General features: G+C 32.6%; 2 protein-coding genes across 4 annotated transcripts; both read left to right on the top strand.

Moving 5' to 3' along the window:
- Positions 1 to 2,944: 2,944 nt before the first annotated feature.
- Positions 2,945 to 5,527, top strand: LOC109600736 (cell death-inducing p53-target protein 1). Of its 2 annotated transcripts, none has more exons than XM_049962875.1 (4): positions 2,945 to 3,031; positions 4,733 to 4,899; positions 4,956 to 5,094; positions 5,189 to 5,527. In XM_049962875.1, the coding sequence occupies exons 2-4, from the start codon at positions 4,767 to 4,769 to the stop codon at positions 5,289 to 5,291; spliced, it is 375 nt and encodes a 124-aa protein (XP_049818832.1). In that variant the 5' UTR covers positions 2,945 to 3,031; positions 4,733 to 4,766; the 3' UTR covers positions 5,292 to 5,527. The 2 variants fall into 2 exon arrangements, with proteins under 2 accessions (XP_049818832.1, XP_049818831.1); XM_049962874.1 differs by lacking the exon at positions 2,945 to 3,031 and adding an exon at positions 4,540 to 4,676.
- A 153-nt stretch (positions 5,528 to 5,680) lies between these two features.
- LOC109600739 (uncharacterized) lies at positions 5,681 to 6,972 on the top strand. 2 transcript variants are annotated; one of them, XM_049962873.1, is made up of 5 exons: positions 5,681 to 6,255; positions 6,311 to 6,410; positions 6,482 to 6,574; positions 6,633 to 6,777; positions 6,835 to 6,972. In XM_049962873.1, the coding sequence occupies exons 1-5, from the start codon at positions 6,226 to 6,228 to the stop codon at positions 6,929 to 6,931; spliced, it is 465 nt and encodes a 154-aa protein (XP_049818830.1). In that variant the 5' UTR covers positions 5,681 to 6,225; the 3' UTR covers positions 6,932 to 6,972. The 2 variants fall into 2 exon arrangements, 1 of the variants encoding a protein (XP_049818830.1); XR_002191631.2 differs by having other exon boundaries at positions 5,683 to 6,247.
- Positions 6,973 to 14,115: the final 7,143 nt, after the last annotated feature.

Below are 14,115 nucleotides of genomic sequence, written 5' to 3'. Positions count from 1 at the left end.
GGAAAGTGGCAGACCACTTATGCATCCGATTAACCATCGACATTTAAAGCTTAACTGCTTGGTTCTTTCTTAAAAACTCAATAATAAAATGTAAACAAAACCTTCAGATTTGTTTACAAAACAAAGTAATCTGAAGAGATGTGAGCTCGTCGCATCGGTCCATCGATGAAGATGATGACGTAAGCTAACATATACAGTGACAAAAATGATGAAATGATAATTTAAAAAATTGTCATTATTATAAAACAATTATTAATTTCTAGCAAAATAATATTATTAATAATAATAATAATAATAATAATAATAATAATAATGGTAATGGTAATAATAAAGGTAATAGTAGTGGCAGTGGTAGTGGTAATGGTAGTGGTAGTGGTTGTGGTAGTGCAGTGGTAGTACAGTTGTAGTGCACTGGGAGTGTAGTGGTAGTGTAGTGGTAGTGGTAATGGTAGTGGTAGTGGTTGTGGTAGTGCAGTGGTAGTACAGTTGTAGTGCACTGGGAGTGTAGTGGTAGTGTAGTGGTAGTGCAGTGATAGTGTAGTGGTAGTGCAGTGGTAGTGCAGTGGTAGTGTAGTGGTAGTGTATAACTCTTTTATTTGATGTGACCTGTTAAAATAATATTAATTTATTATTGTTGTTTTGTACAGTATTATAAAAACTACTATATTCTTATTCCATAAAATGTTACATACCTTGTCAAAAATGATGAACGTATCTACTCGCGTATTGAGACGGAACATCAATACCCTTTTGTAAACAAAAAAAAAAAAGATATACATGCAATTATGTGGGCGGGCCGGACTGACTGGAGGGGATCATTGGTTTTGCTGTGTTTAGCATGCAGTTCGTCTCCGCAGACGAGTCGGTGTATTGAGGTTTTTGAACACCTTATTTAATTGTTTTTAGTTTTTTTTATTTATGCATTTATTTATTTTATTAAATTTTGATATACCCTCAAAAAATATTTCTTTTTACAGATTGAAATTTATACAAAGTTACGGAAATTAAATGAAGCATCCGAAGAACTCGAACTACATCCCTACGCATATGGAGAGTTACTAAATGTATTCACAAAGATTAATTTATATTGTGCGCTAACGCGCATTAGCACTGCGCATTTTCTCTGAGAGTGGGGATTCCTATTACCGGGCAAAATTTTACTCACTTTGTCGTGCATCCATCTCTTACAACGTCCAGACATGGAGAGCATTTTTCGCATTGTATATTTTCGCTTGATTCATGTATGACCAAAATGATGAATCACCAAAATGTCCTGCAGAAACACTGCAGCAATAGTTTAATGTACTTACATGTTGGGTATATTTTTAGTTTCTATACAATCAGATTCTAAATCACACCAGTATGATTCCTATATAGCTCTTATCGATTATATAATTTACATTTTTGTACTGAAGTTTATTAATCATGTGTTTTCTTTTTAAAAAAGTATTTATGTATTATAAAATATATATTTAATAAATCCTTATTTCTACGTAGAAGAAGTGAATAATTTTTGAGTTTTTCCATCAACCTAACTAAAATTGTATAATTTAAACACTGATTTGCATCATTATTTTTTCCCAATCTATCATGAATAGGGGTTACTGTTATACATATATTAATGTATTTAGTTTACTAAAACCATTATTATTGAAACTGTTTTAAAAATAATTAATTTCGGTGAATAACTGTGAATAAATTTTGTTCTTAATGGAGAAAATTAATCCTCTACCGCATCCAGTAAATGTTCCACAACCATCTCTGCTACCAATACAAGCAGAATCACATCAAGTTGAAAAATAATCCGAAGTGTATTTGTAATTTAATAATGTTCGGTCCACCATTTGTTGGACCTAAAACTGGTCGTACAATTTATAATTGACGCTTTGGTTCGCCTTCTTATGTTGCCCTGTTAGTCAATTAAACCTTTTGATAATTTGGACCAAAACTATACATTGTATAATTTTGTAGTTTTTAACAATCACAACTTTATGGTAAATGAGTGAAAAGTACGCATAAAATAGTAGTTATCTGATATAAAAACCAAATTAATAAAAAAAGGGAACTAGACTACTGACAAATTTGAATTCAAGATTATACTTCTGAGTATAATTTATTTTGCTAAAATTTGCAAAGATAAAAATCGAACAAAGCTGTCACTATATTTTATCTAAATTATAAAAATATATTTTAACACACTATAAGCGTGTCGGGTAAAAATTCCCGTCTCGAGAACTGTTGATTGTTAGCGGGTCGGGTAATTTTTACTTTTTTGAATGTAATTACTTTAAAAGCGGGATGAGATAATTTTACTCTATTGGTTTACATACGGAACTGAAAGAATTATCTCTTATTTTTTGTTATCATTCAACAACTTAGTTTGGACTATTTTGCTACCCGCCTATAGTGTATTAATTTCTTGGAAATCAATATGAGTATGTTTCAAAATTCTTAAAAAAATTGAAATAACTGGAATGGTTGTTACATAAATGTTTACAGAGATATAAAATGTATTCAACAGATTGTGTCAATTCTGCGGAATTGTTGATAAAAGCTAAGAAAACAGATAAGATATATATATATATACAATATTTTACCTACGTTCTTAATCGATTCGAATCATTGACGTTCAGTCAAGAAGTATTTAGCACTATTTCCTGAAAATCATCAATAAAAGATGACGACAGGTAAAAGTATTGAATAAAATACGAATGCTAGAACCGTACTAATAAATATATATTTTAGTCATAGCTTTGGGACCCACGCCTGCTAATATTAATTGTCCTTCGTGTCATCAAGCTGTTAGAACAGTGGTAGAGAACGTAACAAGCACCAAAACTCACTTATTTGGATTGATATGTTGCTTATTTGGGTAAATATAATTTTGTGTTTAATATACGCATTTATTGCATTTAATTGTTTTAGATGTTGTTGCATTCCATACTGTCTGGATGCGTGCAAGTCGAAGAGGCACACTTGTCCAAGTTGTCATGCATTTATCGGCGAATATAACTGAAATGTATTATTGTTTGTAAGTTTTATTAAATTATTATTATTATAGTATTATGGATTATTGTTTTTAGATTGTTAAACTATTAAAAGAGTAAACTAAATTTATTTGCTTGAATTACATTTCTCAACTGATTATGATTTCTATTAACATATTGCCTAATTACTCAATCAATTTGTCAAATTTAAATAATAAAAAATTTTATCCCCACTTTCTACACGACAAACTATTAAGCTTTTCATTAAGTTTGAAAACAATAATTTTATTAATTTATATATACAAGATGTTTCTAAATTAGATGAATTTCCTCCTGCTTCCAAATTTTTACCACTTTTAGGAACTCCTTGTATAATAATGAAATTATTGCAATATAATTTGAAGATTTAATATCAACAAAATATGTATACTCATACTGCAAAAAAACGCAATTTTTTGAAAAATATTAGCCTATTACAAAATAATATAAAAATCTTAAGGCATATATTTTCATAAGCTAATATTGTGTCGAACCCCCTATTTGATTAAGACACTCATTGACGTGTCGTGGCATCAATCTAATGAGATTTTCTTGTTATATCTCATCCTATACGAACTGAATCTGATGTCCCAGTTCATTAAGAGTCCGTAGACCATATTCCACACATGTTCGATTGGGGAAAGATCTGAAGATCTGAGTGGCCAAGGCAGTAATTTCACATGGGATGCTTCTAGAAAATTTAATGTATTCTTGGCAATATGTGGATGATCATAGCACAAGCGTGATTCACCACTAAATTCAATATGATTCCATTCCACATACCACTGTTGACGTTTCATACACCAGTCACTACGTTAGCGCCTATGGTTTAATGTTAGAAATAAGTCCAAAAAAAAAGGCGATAACTCCGTATGTCAAAAGACCTTATACGAAGGTAAACAGTTCGAATACCAATTGGCCTACCTTCATTGACGAAAAATTCATCAACAATCGCCCTAGTTGAATACATCCTCTTCCTTAGGGCCAGTAATCTAAGACGGCGGTCTTGTGAGTCTGTATTAGCTCTGGAAATTCCGGAACCTCTTGCCTACCTCTTTTGCTGTATTCACTTCATGTTTGTCAACATCATATTACAATACACACATTTCTGTTCAAACGCCGTGCTATTTCTCGAAACAAAATTCTTATTTCATCTTAATACATTCTAGGTGTTGCTTTAGTATATATAAGTAAATTAAATTTATATGCTTTTTAAGAATTTCAACTATATTTTTGCTTCCAAAATATCATCAGGGGATCCCAGAATTTTAAATACATAGTATTTATTATGATTCACAACACTTCATAAAATTTTAAATATTTATCCATGATAAAATGAAATTGAAGGTCAACACATGCGTAGTTTGTTAACAAAATTGAATAAATAATTAAAATAAACAATCTAAAATTACTGTGTTTTCAAATCACTCGATTTTTTACGAACATTTAATGTTAATAAATAGTGCAGTTGACATGTTAGTGATAAACAAGTCACATAAATTGATAGAAGGGTACGATCAATGATTTGAGTGAAAATAACGTCCCACGTACCCGGGGATATACCGCTGTTCGTAGAAACTGAACGTAATGTGTAAAACATACGTATAGTTAGAAAATAGAGCAATAATTATCTTGTGAAAAAAACTAATAGTATAATATTTTAAAAATAACAAGATAAGATAAGATCGATTGCGCTATTTTTACAGTTAGTACGCACAACTACGTGTGTGAGAACAGAACATGGAAAAGAGTCAGCCACCACCATATACTCCACATCCGGAACCACCACCTCAATCTACTCCCTATCCGCAGCATCATCCGCACCATGGATCCCCGCCTCCTCCTGGATTTGTTCCAACTCCCACAGTGCATAGTAAGAAATAATCAATTGTCAACATGTAATATTAAGTTAATATTGAAATATTTTAGCCATTATTGTATCGACTCCACTTGGTCCGACACCATGTCATGTAACGTGTCCAAATTGCAGATGTGAGATTGTGACAACGGTAGATTCACATCCGAATACGAAAACACATTTATTCGCATTTTTATGCTGTTTATTTGGGTAGGTATCGATTATTTGTTGCTAAGCAAGATAAGAGTGTATTTGTCATTTCTACCGATGAATTAATATTTAAATCAACATTGGTTTTTTTCAGTGGCTGGATATGTTGTTGCATTCCATATTGTGTTGATTCTTGTATGACTCAGACACACACATGTCCAAACTGCGGTGCCTTCATTGGAGAATACAGCAATTAGATGAGATTATAAGTTCGAGTGATTAGAGGTTTAAGTGGATGAGTATATGTATTTTACAAAAATTTCTTTATGGTTTTCTCACAATATATTTTTAAATATTATTAAAATGAGAAAAAATTTATATGGCATAAGCATAAGCTTAAGCTTAAACTATAAAGTTTATATTAAAACTAAAATGATGGATCAAAATAAAATTGAGATGTTATAAAATTTTAAATATAATAATTTAAACAATAGTGTTATTTTTTAACTTTTTACATATCATCACCATCTTCATATTGTAGACATATGAATATTGGCATATTGGCAAATATAAATTCAGACAGCAAGAGAATATTAAGTTATTCATAACATTTAATACTTTAACAATAACATAAAAGTAAAAAATTGAAATTGGGCTTTATGGTGAATAAATTTGTGTCAACGGTTGCTTTATCTTAATCCTGTCAGTGATTCGACAGCCTTATTGACGTTATCTGCTTCTCTCTGATTCTAAATTATCATCACCATCGGCGTGACATTATCATTATTGTTATTGAATAATGTAAACACAAAGGGGAGCACCACTAGTGATTTTCCATTAAATTATTTGCGTTTTAGTCATCATAGCTGCAATAATACCTCGACGTAGAGGTTAACGATTGTTAATCAAAATTTACATTATTTAAACCTTGGACCTGTTTGAATTTTTTATTATATTTTCCTCTTGAAAATCCTTGATAGTTCTTAGCTTCTTGATATATTAGATAACCATAAAATTCTTAAAAAAAAGGAATTCATTTCATCATTTGTCACAATCATGTCACTGTCAACAACCCACTTCACAACTATGTGAAGCAAGTAAAGTGAATTACATAACAAAATGCAAGGTAAACGTCAACTTCACGTTGTCACCACCGTTGTTTTCAAATGAACTTTACATTGTCAAATCACTATGGGTCTAAAGAAGAAGAAGGGTAAGGAGGTCAGAAAAATAACTTTTACACGATATTTTTAACTAATAGTGACAATTCAAAAAGGAAAGGGAACTGAGGGTGGACCATCCCGACACAGCGCAACCATCCACATCACGTGTTCAAAACGACAGACCGCCTGAAATAGAACAAGATTCTTTAGAAGGTATAGTTACATACTATTTTAGGTCTTCACATTGTTTATATATGTATAACTTTTAACATAACTATGAAAAGAATGGACCAACACCGTGAATGAATCAGGACATCTGTATGAGTCAGACCCGGAACAAATGAGAGCTCCTTACTTGCCGCTTCCGGCACCCCAAGGTATCTCAGAGAGTTGACCCACGTAAGCACGATTATAAATACGGATATTATAATGTAGTAAACGCCGTTGTGATACACACCACCCTTGGACCTTATCCTTGCGATTTGATCTGTCCAACTTGTCACAATTACATCAAGACGAGGACGTATCCACATTACAGCTGGAAAGCCCATTTCTTCGCCTGTTTGTGTTGTACATTTGGGTATTGACTGTTTTTTAATTGTTGTTTTTATTAATTGAGTAGTATTTATTCACGCAGGTGTTACTTTTGTTCGTATCTGCCCTATAGAATAATGTTGGACAAGACTCACGTGTGTCCGGTTTGTGAATCTTTTGTCGGTGAATATCGAGTGTAATATACGGCTTTACTTGTTTACAAATACAGAATAAATTATTATTGGTTGTGTTATCATCATCATGTTATTAAGATGATATTCTCACTGCTTAGTCTCAATGCAGAAAACATTAAGACAAATATTTTAGTCAAACGCATTCATAAGAGATGGCGCCACATGTGTTCTCTTAAATTTGTAAAGTACATTATTGTTTAACAGATGTCGCTATATCACATTTATATCCTACATTTTATTTTATTGATATTCTAGACACAAATTCTAATTTTTAAATATAATCGAAATTTTTATATATTTCAGTTCAACATCTTGTGCAATGATGAATAATAGAATAAATAAAATTACCAATAAACATTGACTAATTGTTTTTCTCTTGAAATTAAAACATGTTTTGGTTCAAATGATAATTTAAATCTACAAATAAACAACAATACAATAGTTAAAGAAGTATTCTTTAAATCCCTATTTTAGGAAGACTATTAATTGGTCATGTTAACTTCTCTTAAAATCAATTAAAGTCTAATAACATCCCCACAAAGAAATCTTGGCAAACTAATAGCCGGTCTCGCCCAGAATGAGCCCTTATAAATTTTAAGAGTCTGCCCTAATTAACGCCGATGCAGGATAACAAATGACCTAGAAGAAAAAAGTGAAAATATGCCGTTTTCACTGGCTTGCGTACAATTTTTTTTATCTGGAGACGTAGTATTGACTGGGCGGGGGGCGCAGGCGCGCCGCCCCTTAACGCCAGAATCCTGGACGTAAGGGTGTGTTACTAATGCCGTCACGAAGAAAATTCAGGTCAAGGATTGACCCATCATCTCTTAATTGTTCCTGTGATTTTTTGACGGCGCATACTTATACCATTTGAGTGCATGATAAGTTGACACCCACTCGTCAAAAAGACAACACACCATAACAGTAGTTAATCGACAGTAATAAACTTGCCTTATGAATTTATAGATATAAATATTTATCGAGCTTATTTCGCAACGGCGTTTCTAATTTGGGTGCGTACAGATGCGTAGTAACGTGTCTAAATTTAAATTCCGTCAATAATTAAATTGGATTTTGTTAATGAATGACGATTCGATTTAATTTGAGTGCTATTAAAACTAATTGGTTGAATTTTACAAAAATGGAGACTAATACACTTTACATTTTATCAAATCTTGTTCTCAACATCTTGAAAATCACGAAAGCATTTTCAATGTTTGCTTTCAATTTATTCATCATATTTTCCTTTGTTACAAGCGGCCAAAAGGCAACGTTTTCAAAGGGAATCAGACTTCAAAAGTAGAAGTTGTTTGTGAGACGCCCAACGAAACAAACGCACAAGATCCATCCGGTCGTCGTCGAACATTCTTTGTTCCGCGTTGCCGAACGGCATAAAATGACGGCACCACGAGGAGAGTGGAACGCACGGAAGGAGTGTTTGCGGGTCCAAGTTGATGGTACACGTGTCGGGGAACTGGGTCACGGCATTGCATCATCAGTCCGGCTCCACTCTCTGTTCTCCTGCTATGTTTCCGTTTGCGTCCTCCCTATCGGGACAGCCGATTTTCGGGCGAATGCCGGCTCGATGGATTTATGGCCGGAAAATGGGAACGGGCCAAAAACTACACCCGGATTGGATCCAGGTCACACCAGAACAAGACTGTAAAAGAAAGAGAAACACCACTTTGTGCTCCCTCGTTTTATATTGCACTAGTGCTGGAACGAATAGGGTAATGATGTTCCAAAACAGAAAAAACATCGACTAACTTGAATACGCTGGGACTAAATTTCCTGTCTTATATCTGAATTATGTTATTATCTTTTCTATAACAAAAGGCTTTTTCGTTCTTTTTAGAAAAGAACTGACTGACTGGAATACCTTCCTTAACTTCAGTTATGCTATGTAGATTAGTTCTCTGACCATTAAAATAATTTCTTTTTAATATATCTGATTTATAATAAATAACTTTTTTTATAAATGTTTTTTTAGTCTACACCAACCTTAATCATGCTCTGTAATCATAAAATCATATGATTTTTATATAGATTAATTATTTATACATTGATTCTATTGAGACTAAATGTCTGTTCTTTTTATTATTCTATATTATTATTTATTATTGTACGTATATTTTATTATTTCATGTATTGAAATAATTGATCAATTAATTTTGTTATATTTTAACTTCAATTAAGTTTTATAATCATATTACAAAATTTTAAGATAGAACTAAATTTTTTACACATTGGTTCTATTGATACTGAATTTCAGTGATTTTTGTTGTATGTGTTTGTAAATGTTTTTATTATCTTTTTGTTAAAAACTAACATAATTTTTCTGGAATGCTTTAACCTTAAAATATGCTTTGTGATTATAATTCACCTTATTATTTTTAAATGATATTAAATATTTATACATTACATGTGATTTATAATACTTCTTTCATTTCATTTTTGCTTCATTTTTATACTACTTTTCTGGAATACCTTAATCTCAATTAAGTCTTGTAATCATATCTTATTACAAGACTTAATTATTTGTATATCGAAATAAGTCTGAGTTGGGACTAAATATTTGTTGGTTTGAAATTTAAGTCCTGCTTTATTTTTTATAACTGACATTGTTATTCTGGAATACCCTAACCTTAAAATAAATAAATACATCTGAATCATTTATTTATACATTGATATTGGTAGGACTAAATCTTGATTATCTAGTTTATAATATTTCTTTATGTATTAAGAGGTTTAATCGTACTTTCTTCCTATAATAAAACACTTTTAGTTTTTCTGAGAAATCTTAACCTCAATTATACTTCGTTATCTGGTTTTATAACTACATTTTTACGTAGATCTAAATTATTTACATATTGATTCTATATGGGACTAAATCTGTGTTGTTTTCATTTTATTTGATTAAATTAAAGTGTTTTTATAACTGACGTTCTTTTTATGGAATACGTTAGCTTGCTTGCTTAATCTGTTTCTCCACAAAACTCTTTCATTTATAGATTGATTGATAATGGTGGGGCTGAATCTAGATTTTTTAAATTTTATCTAAGTTATAAAATTGTTTCATGTATTAAGAATCCTTCTTCATTTCTTAAATCACACACTTTTAATTTTCCAGGAATACCTAACCTCTGTTATACTTATGTATTTTATTACTACATTATTAGATAAATCTATTGACACATTAATTACAACTAAAACTATATTTTTTTATTTTATCTGATTTATTTTACATTTTCTCTGTAATAAGAAGTTTAATCCAGGTTAATTTTTTGTTATTGACATTTCAAATATGTTTTGTAATCATATCTCGTAACAAGACTGGAACTGGAACAAAATCTCTATACTTTTAATTATATTTAATTTATGATATTTTTTATGTAATAAGTCCTGCCACATGTCTTTAATAATATACTCTTTTTTGGAATACCTTAACCTCAATTATACTTTGTTATCATATTTTATTACAAAATTTTTAGAGATATCTAAATTATTTATACACCAACTCTCTCGAAACTCTGTGCTTTTAATTCTAATCTAATTTATGTTACATTTTTTCTATAATAAGGGTTTATATTAGCTTTATTTTTTTAAACTGACTTAGTTAATTCAATTTTCCTTGTTCACCTTAGATTATCATAAGATTTCTAAAGTTCATCTAAATTATTTCTTCTAGTGCTGGGGTTTATCACCTTTAGTAAAACTTACATAAAAAATGAGTTGGATAAGTTCATTAAGATGTACTTATAGCAGTACATTTAAAATCACGTTTTGGAACTCCCACCTTCATCAAACGAAGGGATAATTAAATTGTTACTACTTATTGTTTAGTGACCAAGTGTGTACTCGTCATCCAGATATGCCAGATATAGTTAGAGTAGCTGTATTGTTCGTCGGTCAGTCTAAATATTCATCTATTAATAGGACACGAAATGGGGTCAGTGGGTCAATCAATGCTGGAAGCGTTGCGGAGCTGCAATGATCGCGGCCCGTCTCCAATTGGGCCAACCTATTGATCCCGCTCCGCCGCCCCGGTCCCACGTGTCGTGCGCCGCCACCCCAGTTTCCAAAACCGCCCCACGGCCCAGTTACCCCCCGCATCGGAGCTGCCGCACCCCTGCCCCCTTATCCAGACTAACTGGGACGCGCTGACTCCGTTGTTTGCGAACCGAACTTTCCGAAACGGCGGATCGGTCGTTTTTCTCGTGCCGATGCTCGTATTAAATGACGATGAAACGTGGCAACTTTCCTCCAACTGGGTTAATTAGGGGCACGGCCGAACACACAAATGGCCGGCGAAAAACTTGGAATCGTTTTGGCCGCAAGGGTGGACGGTTTTTCGGGTTGTTCATCGATCGTTTCGAAATTCGTTTTTAATTTGCGAACGCACGATGGCTGATTGATTGTTTTAAACAAAAAGTGGCGTTAACTGTAACAGAGGGCGGCACGTAATGTTGGCAAACTATATGCAATTCCGTTTACACGTTTCGTCCTTGCGTCAACACCTTAATTTTGTTTTATCTATAAAAATCGATCTTCCAGTTAATTTCCGGTGTAGCTTCGAGATTGAAACGTGTAAATTCGCATTCGCAGTGTGTATGTGTGTATGGTTTGAGAGCATGCAAATTGAAATTAATACAATTCGCAGCGTCCCCAATAAAACGGTGCGTGCTCCCCGTGCGAACATTTCGGCCGGTTGCCATGGCGACTGGCCATTTGGGGGGTGTGCGAAAATGTGGCGTTTTCCTTTCGCCGCCGAAAGGGAAACTCGATAGTCACAAGAAGTGGGACGAAACGTTAAATTTAACGTCGAACTTCAGATTAGAGTTATTAATTATTGAACCGGTTAGCGAAAATGATTTATGAGGGATGGAATTATAATTGTACCTCACTCACTGGTATAATACATTACCGAGCTGGTTAATCGTTTAATCTTGGATTGCACTGCTATTGTGAAGATAAGATTCGGTAGGGGTGGATTTTTTTAGTGGAGGATGTACATATATTTGAGTGCAATTTAATGATTTAATTCAACCTGTACAATACCTTTACTTTAGGGTGACTAAATACGTTACATGGGAAAGTTCATTCACTTGAAAATTAACCTAGCGGAAAGTTTTTTGAACCAAGCATGAATTCTTTATATTTTGTTAATGAATCCTGATGTTCAGAAAGGTGACCTCTATTAAATACACTCAATTTCAAAAGTCGTGACCACAATGTAATTTAACTTAAAATTAACAAACATTTATTATTATATTATACCTATTATTAAACTCCTCACATCTGTGAAGAACCCCCAAAGCTTTCAAACATTTATCAAATAGAAAATAATTAAGTTTAAAAGATAGTAGTGGAATATCTTCATCATCAACAAAATTTATTATCAATAAGCTACTTGTAGTAGGTTTAGAATACTAATAGAAGGATTACTGAATTAATTAGGATAAATTCTACTCCAAAACATGACTGGCAACAACTTATCCCTTTCCTTCTAGGGGAGTTCTTCACTCATCAATCCTATCCTCTTTCCGTCTGAAAGTACATTTGACCATTGAGGTAAAAGACAATTTTGGTAAACATGGGCTCACTTTTAAAGTTCTTCTGGATCGAAATTGACCAGCAACAATCTTCTGATGGTTGTATTCGAAATTAGTTTGTTGTTTCTCCTATTTCTCTTATTTCTCATAACCATTTGGACTATGCCTGTCTTAGCTGGCATTTAACACCCTTGGACATCAGATTCATGGTTTAGTTTCTACAGAACTCCTTTTATTATATCATTGAACGGTTCTGGTAACCGTGCTGTGCCTATGTGACAAATTTTTCTTGTGAAGAAAGATTATTTGTAAATGAATTCCATTACGTAATGGGTATCTTGGCATTTTTACGATTTTTGAACATCATTACATGTTTAAAGATACACAATTAAATGCTTATTTTTGATTAAAATTGTGATAGGGATGAAATTGTTTGCAATTTTAGTTGCGTTTTTTGATATTGTTACAATGGAAACAGCTAAAGGTTCATACCTAGATTGTTTGTATTAAATTTAAACAAACAAATTCATCATTTCCGGTGTGGGGCATCACTTAAAACTTATACGTTTCCAAAAATTGACTATAATAATCAAGATCTCAAATTTTCAGATTTTTTAATGTAATAGTCTTAAAATTAAAATTATTAATTTACATTTAACAATAACAAGGCTTTCATATTTTTGACATTTCTTTTATCCTGCTTTCACTACATTTTTACTAGAAGTTTCAAAATTATTCATTTAATTACCATTGCTCACGTAATCGTATAAAACGTAGATAATTTAAAACATTTTCTAAAAAATTTAAGTACTTAACTCCAACATTGAATCCATTAATGATAATAAATTCTGAGATTGTTCGACAGGTTAACGTATAATAGTTATGATCTAAGCAAATTCGTTCCATTAATTTACTCGACACCACCATTGAAAGAGATTAAATCTAAATTGTAATTAGGGGCCAGTGAACTTTTTTGACTAGTTCAACGGTCCAAGCCGTTACACTTTCACTAGCACCACAATAGGATCTAGGAACAACTATATTCTTATATTTTTGTTGGTGCGTTAAAAAGCATTTTTATTAAGGTCGTTGGTTTCTTTTTTCAACGTACACCGCATTTAAAAAAGAATTTTGTTTATGTCCCAAACATTTAGGTTTATTTCTGTGGCCGCTTGTCGTTCCATGCAATTGCATGACACACTCAGCGTTGTTTAATTTCCAAATTTTATTTTCGAAACATGCCACGCGCAATTTACATACGAAATTAGCGCTAATCTTGCATTTAATCTGCATAAGCCCTTCCCTACATGCGCTAAAAATAACCATGATATATGGATCTAAGATTATTGGGGAGTCATCACGACAAAACGCAATTAACCACGAAAAAAGGTCAATGGAGAGTAGTTAATTAACTTTTTTCACACTTATCGCAAACAAATCAACCAGAAAAAATCGAAAAATACGTTATTAGAAAGTAGACCATTTTTGGGGGCGTAGCTCAGCCAAGTGGAATGTGGGTCAGGTATACCCGAGGATCATCATTTTTCAATCGTTTTCACCCCTGATCGGGTACCACCACCCACAGTTGTCCGCACAAAATGGCGCCAACACCAATAACCGACCCCAGATGCGATCTTG

Source organism: Aethina tumida, chromosome 2 (genome assembly GCF_024364675.1).
Source record: "Aethina tumida isolate Nest 87 chromosome 2, icAetTumi1.1, whole genome shotgun sequence".
In the NCBI taxonomy this organism is placed as follows: Eukaryota; Metazoa; Arthropoda; class Insecta; order Coleoptera; family Nitidulidae; genus Aethina; species Aethina tumida.
This window is presented reverse-complemented; position numbering and strand designations above follow the sequence as displayed.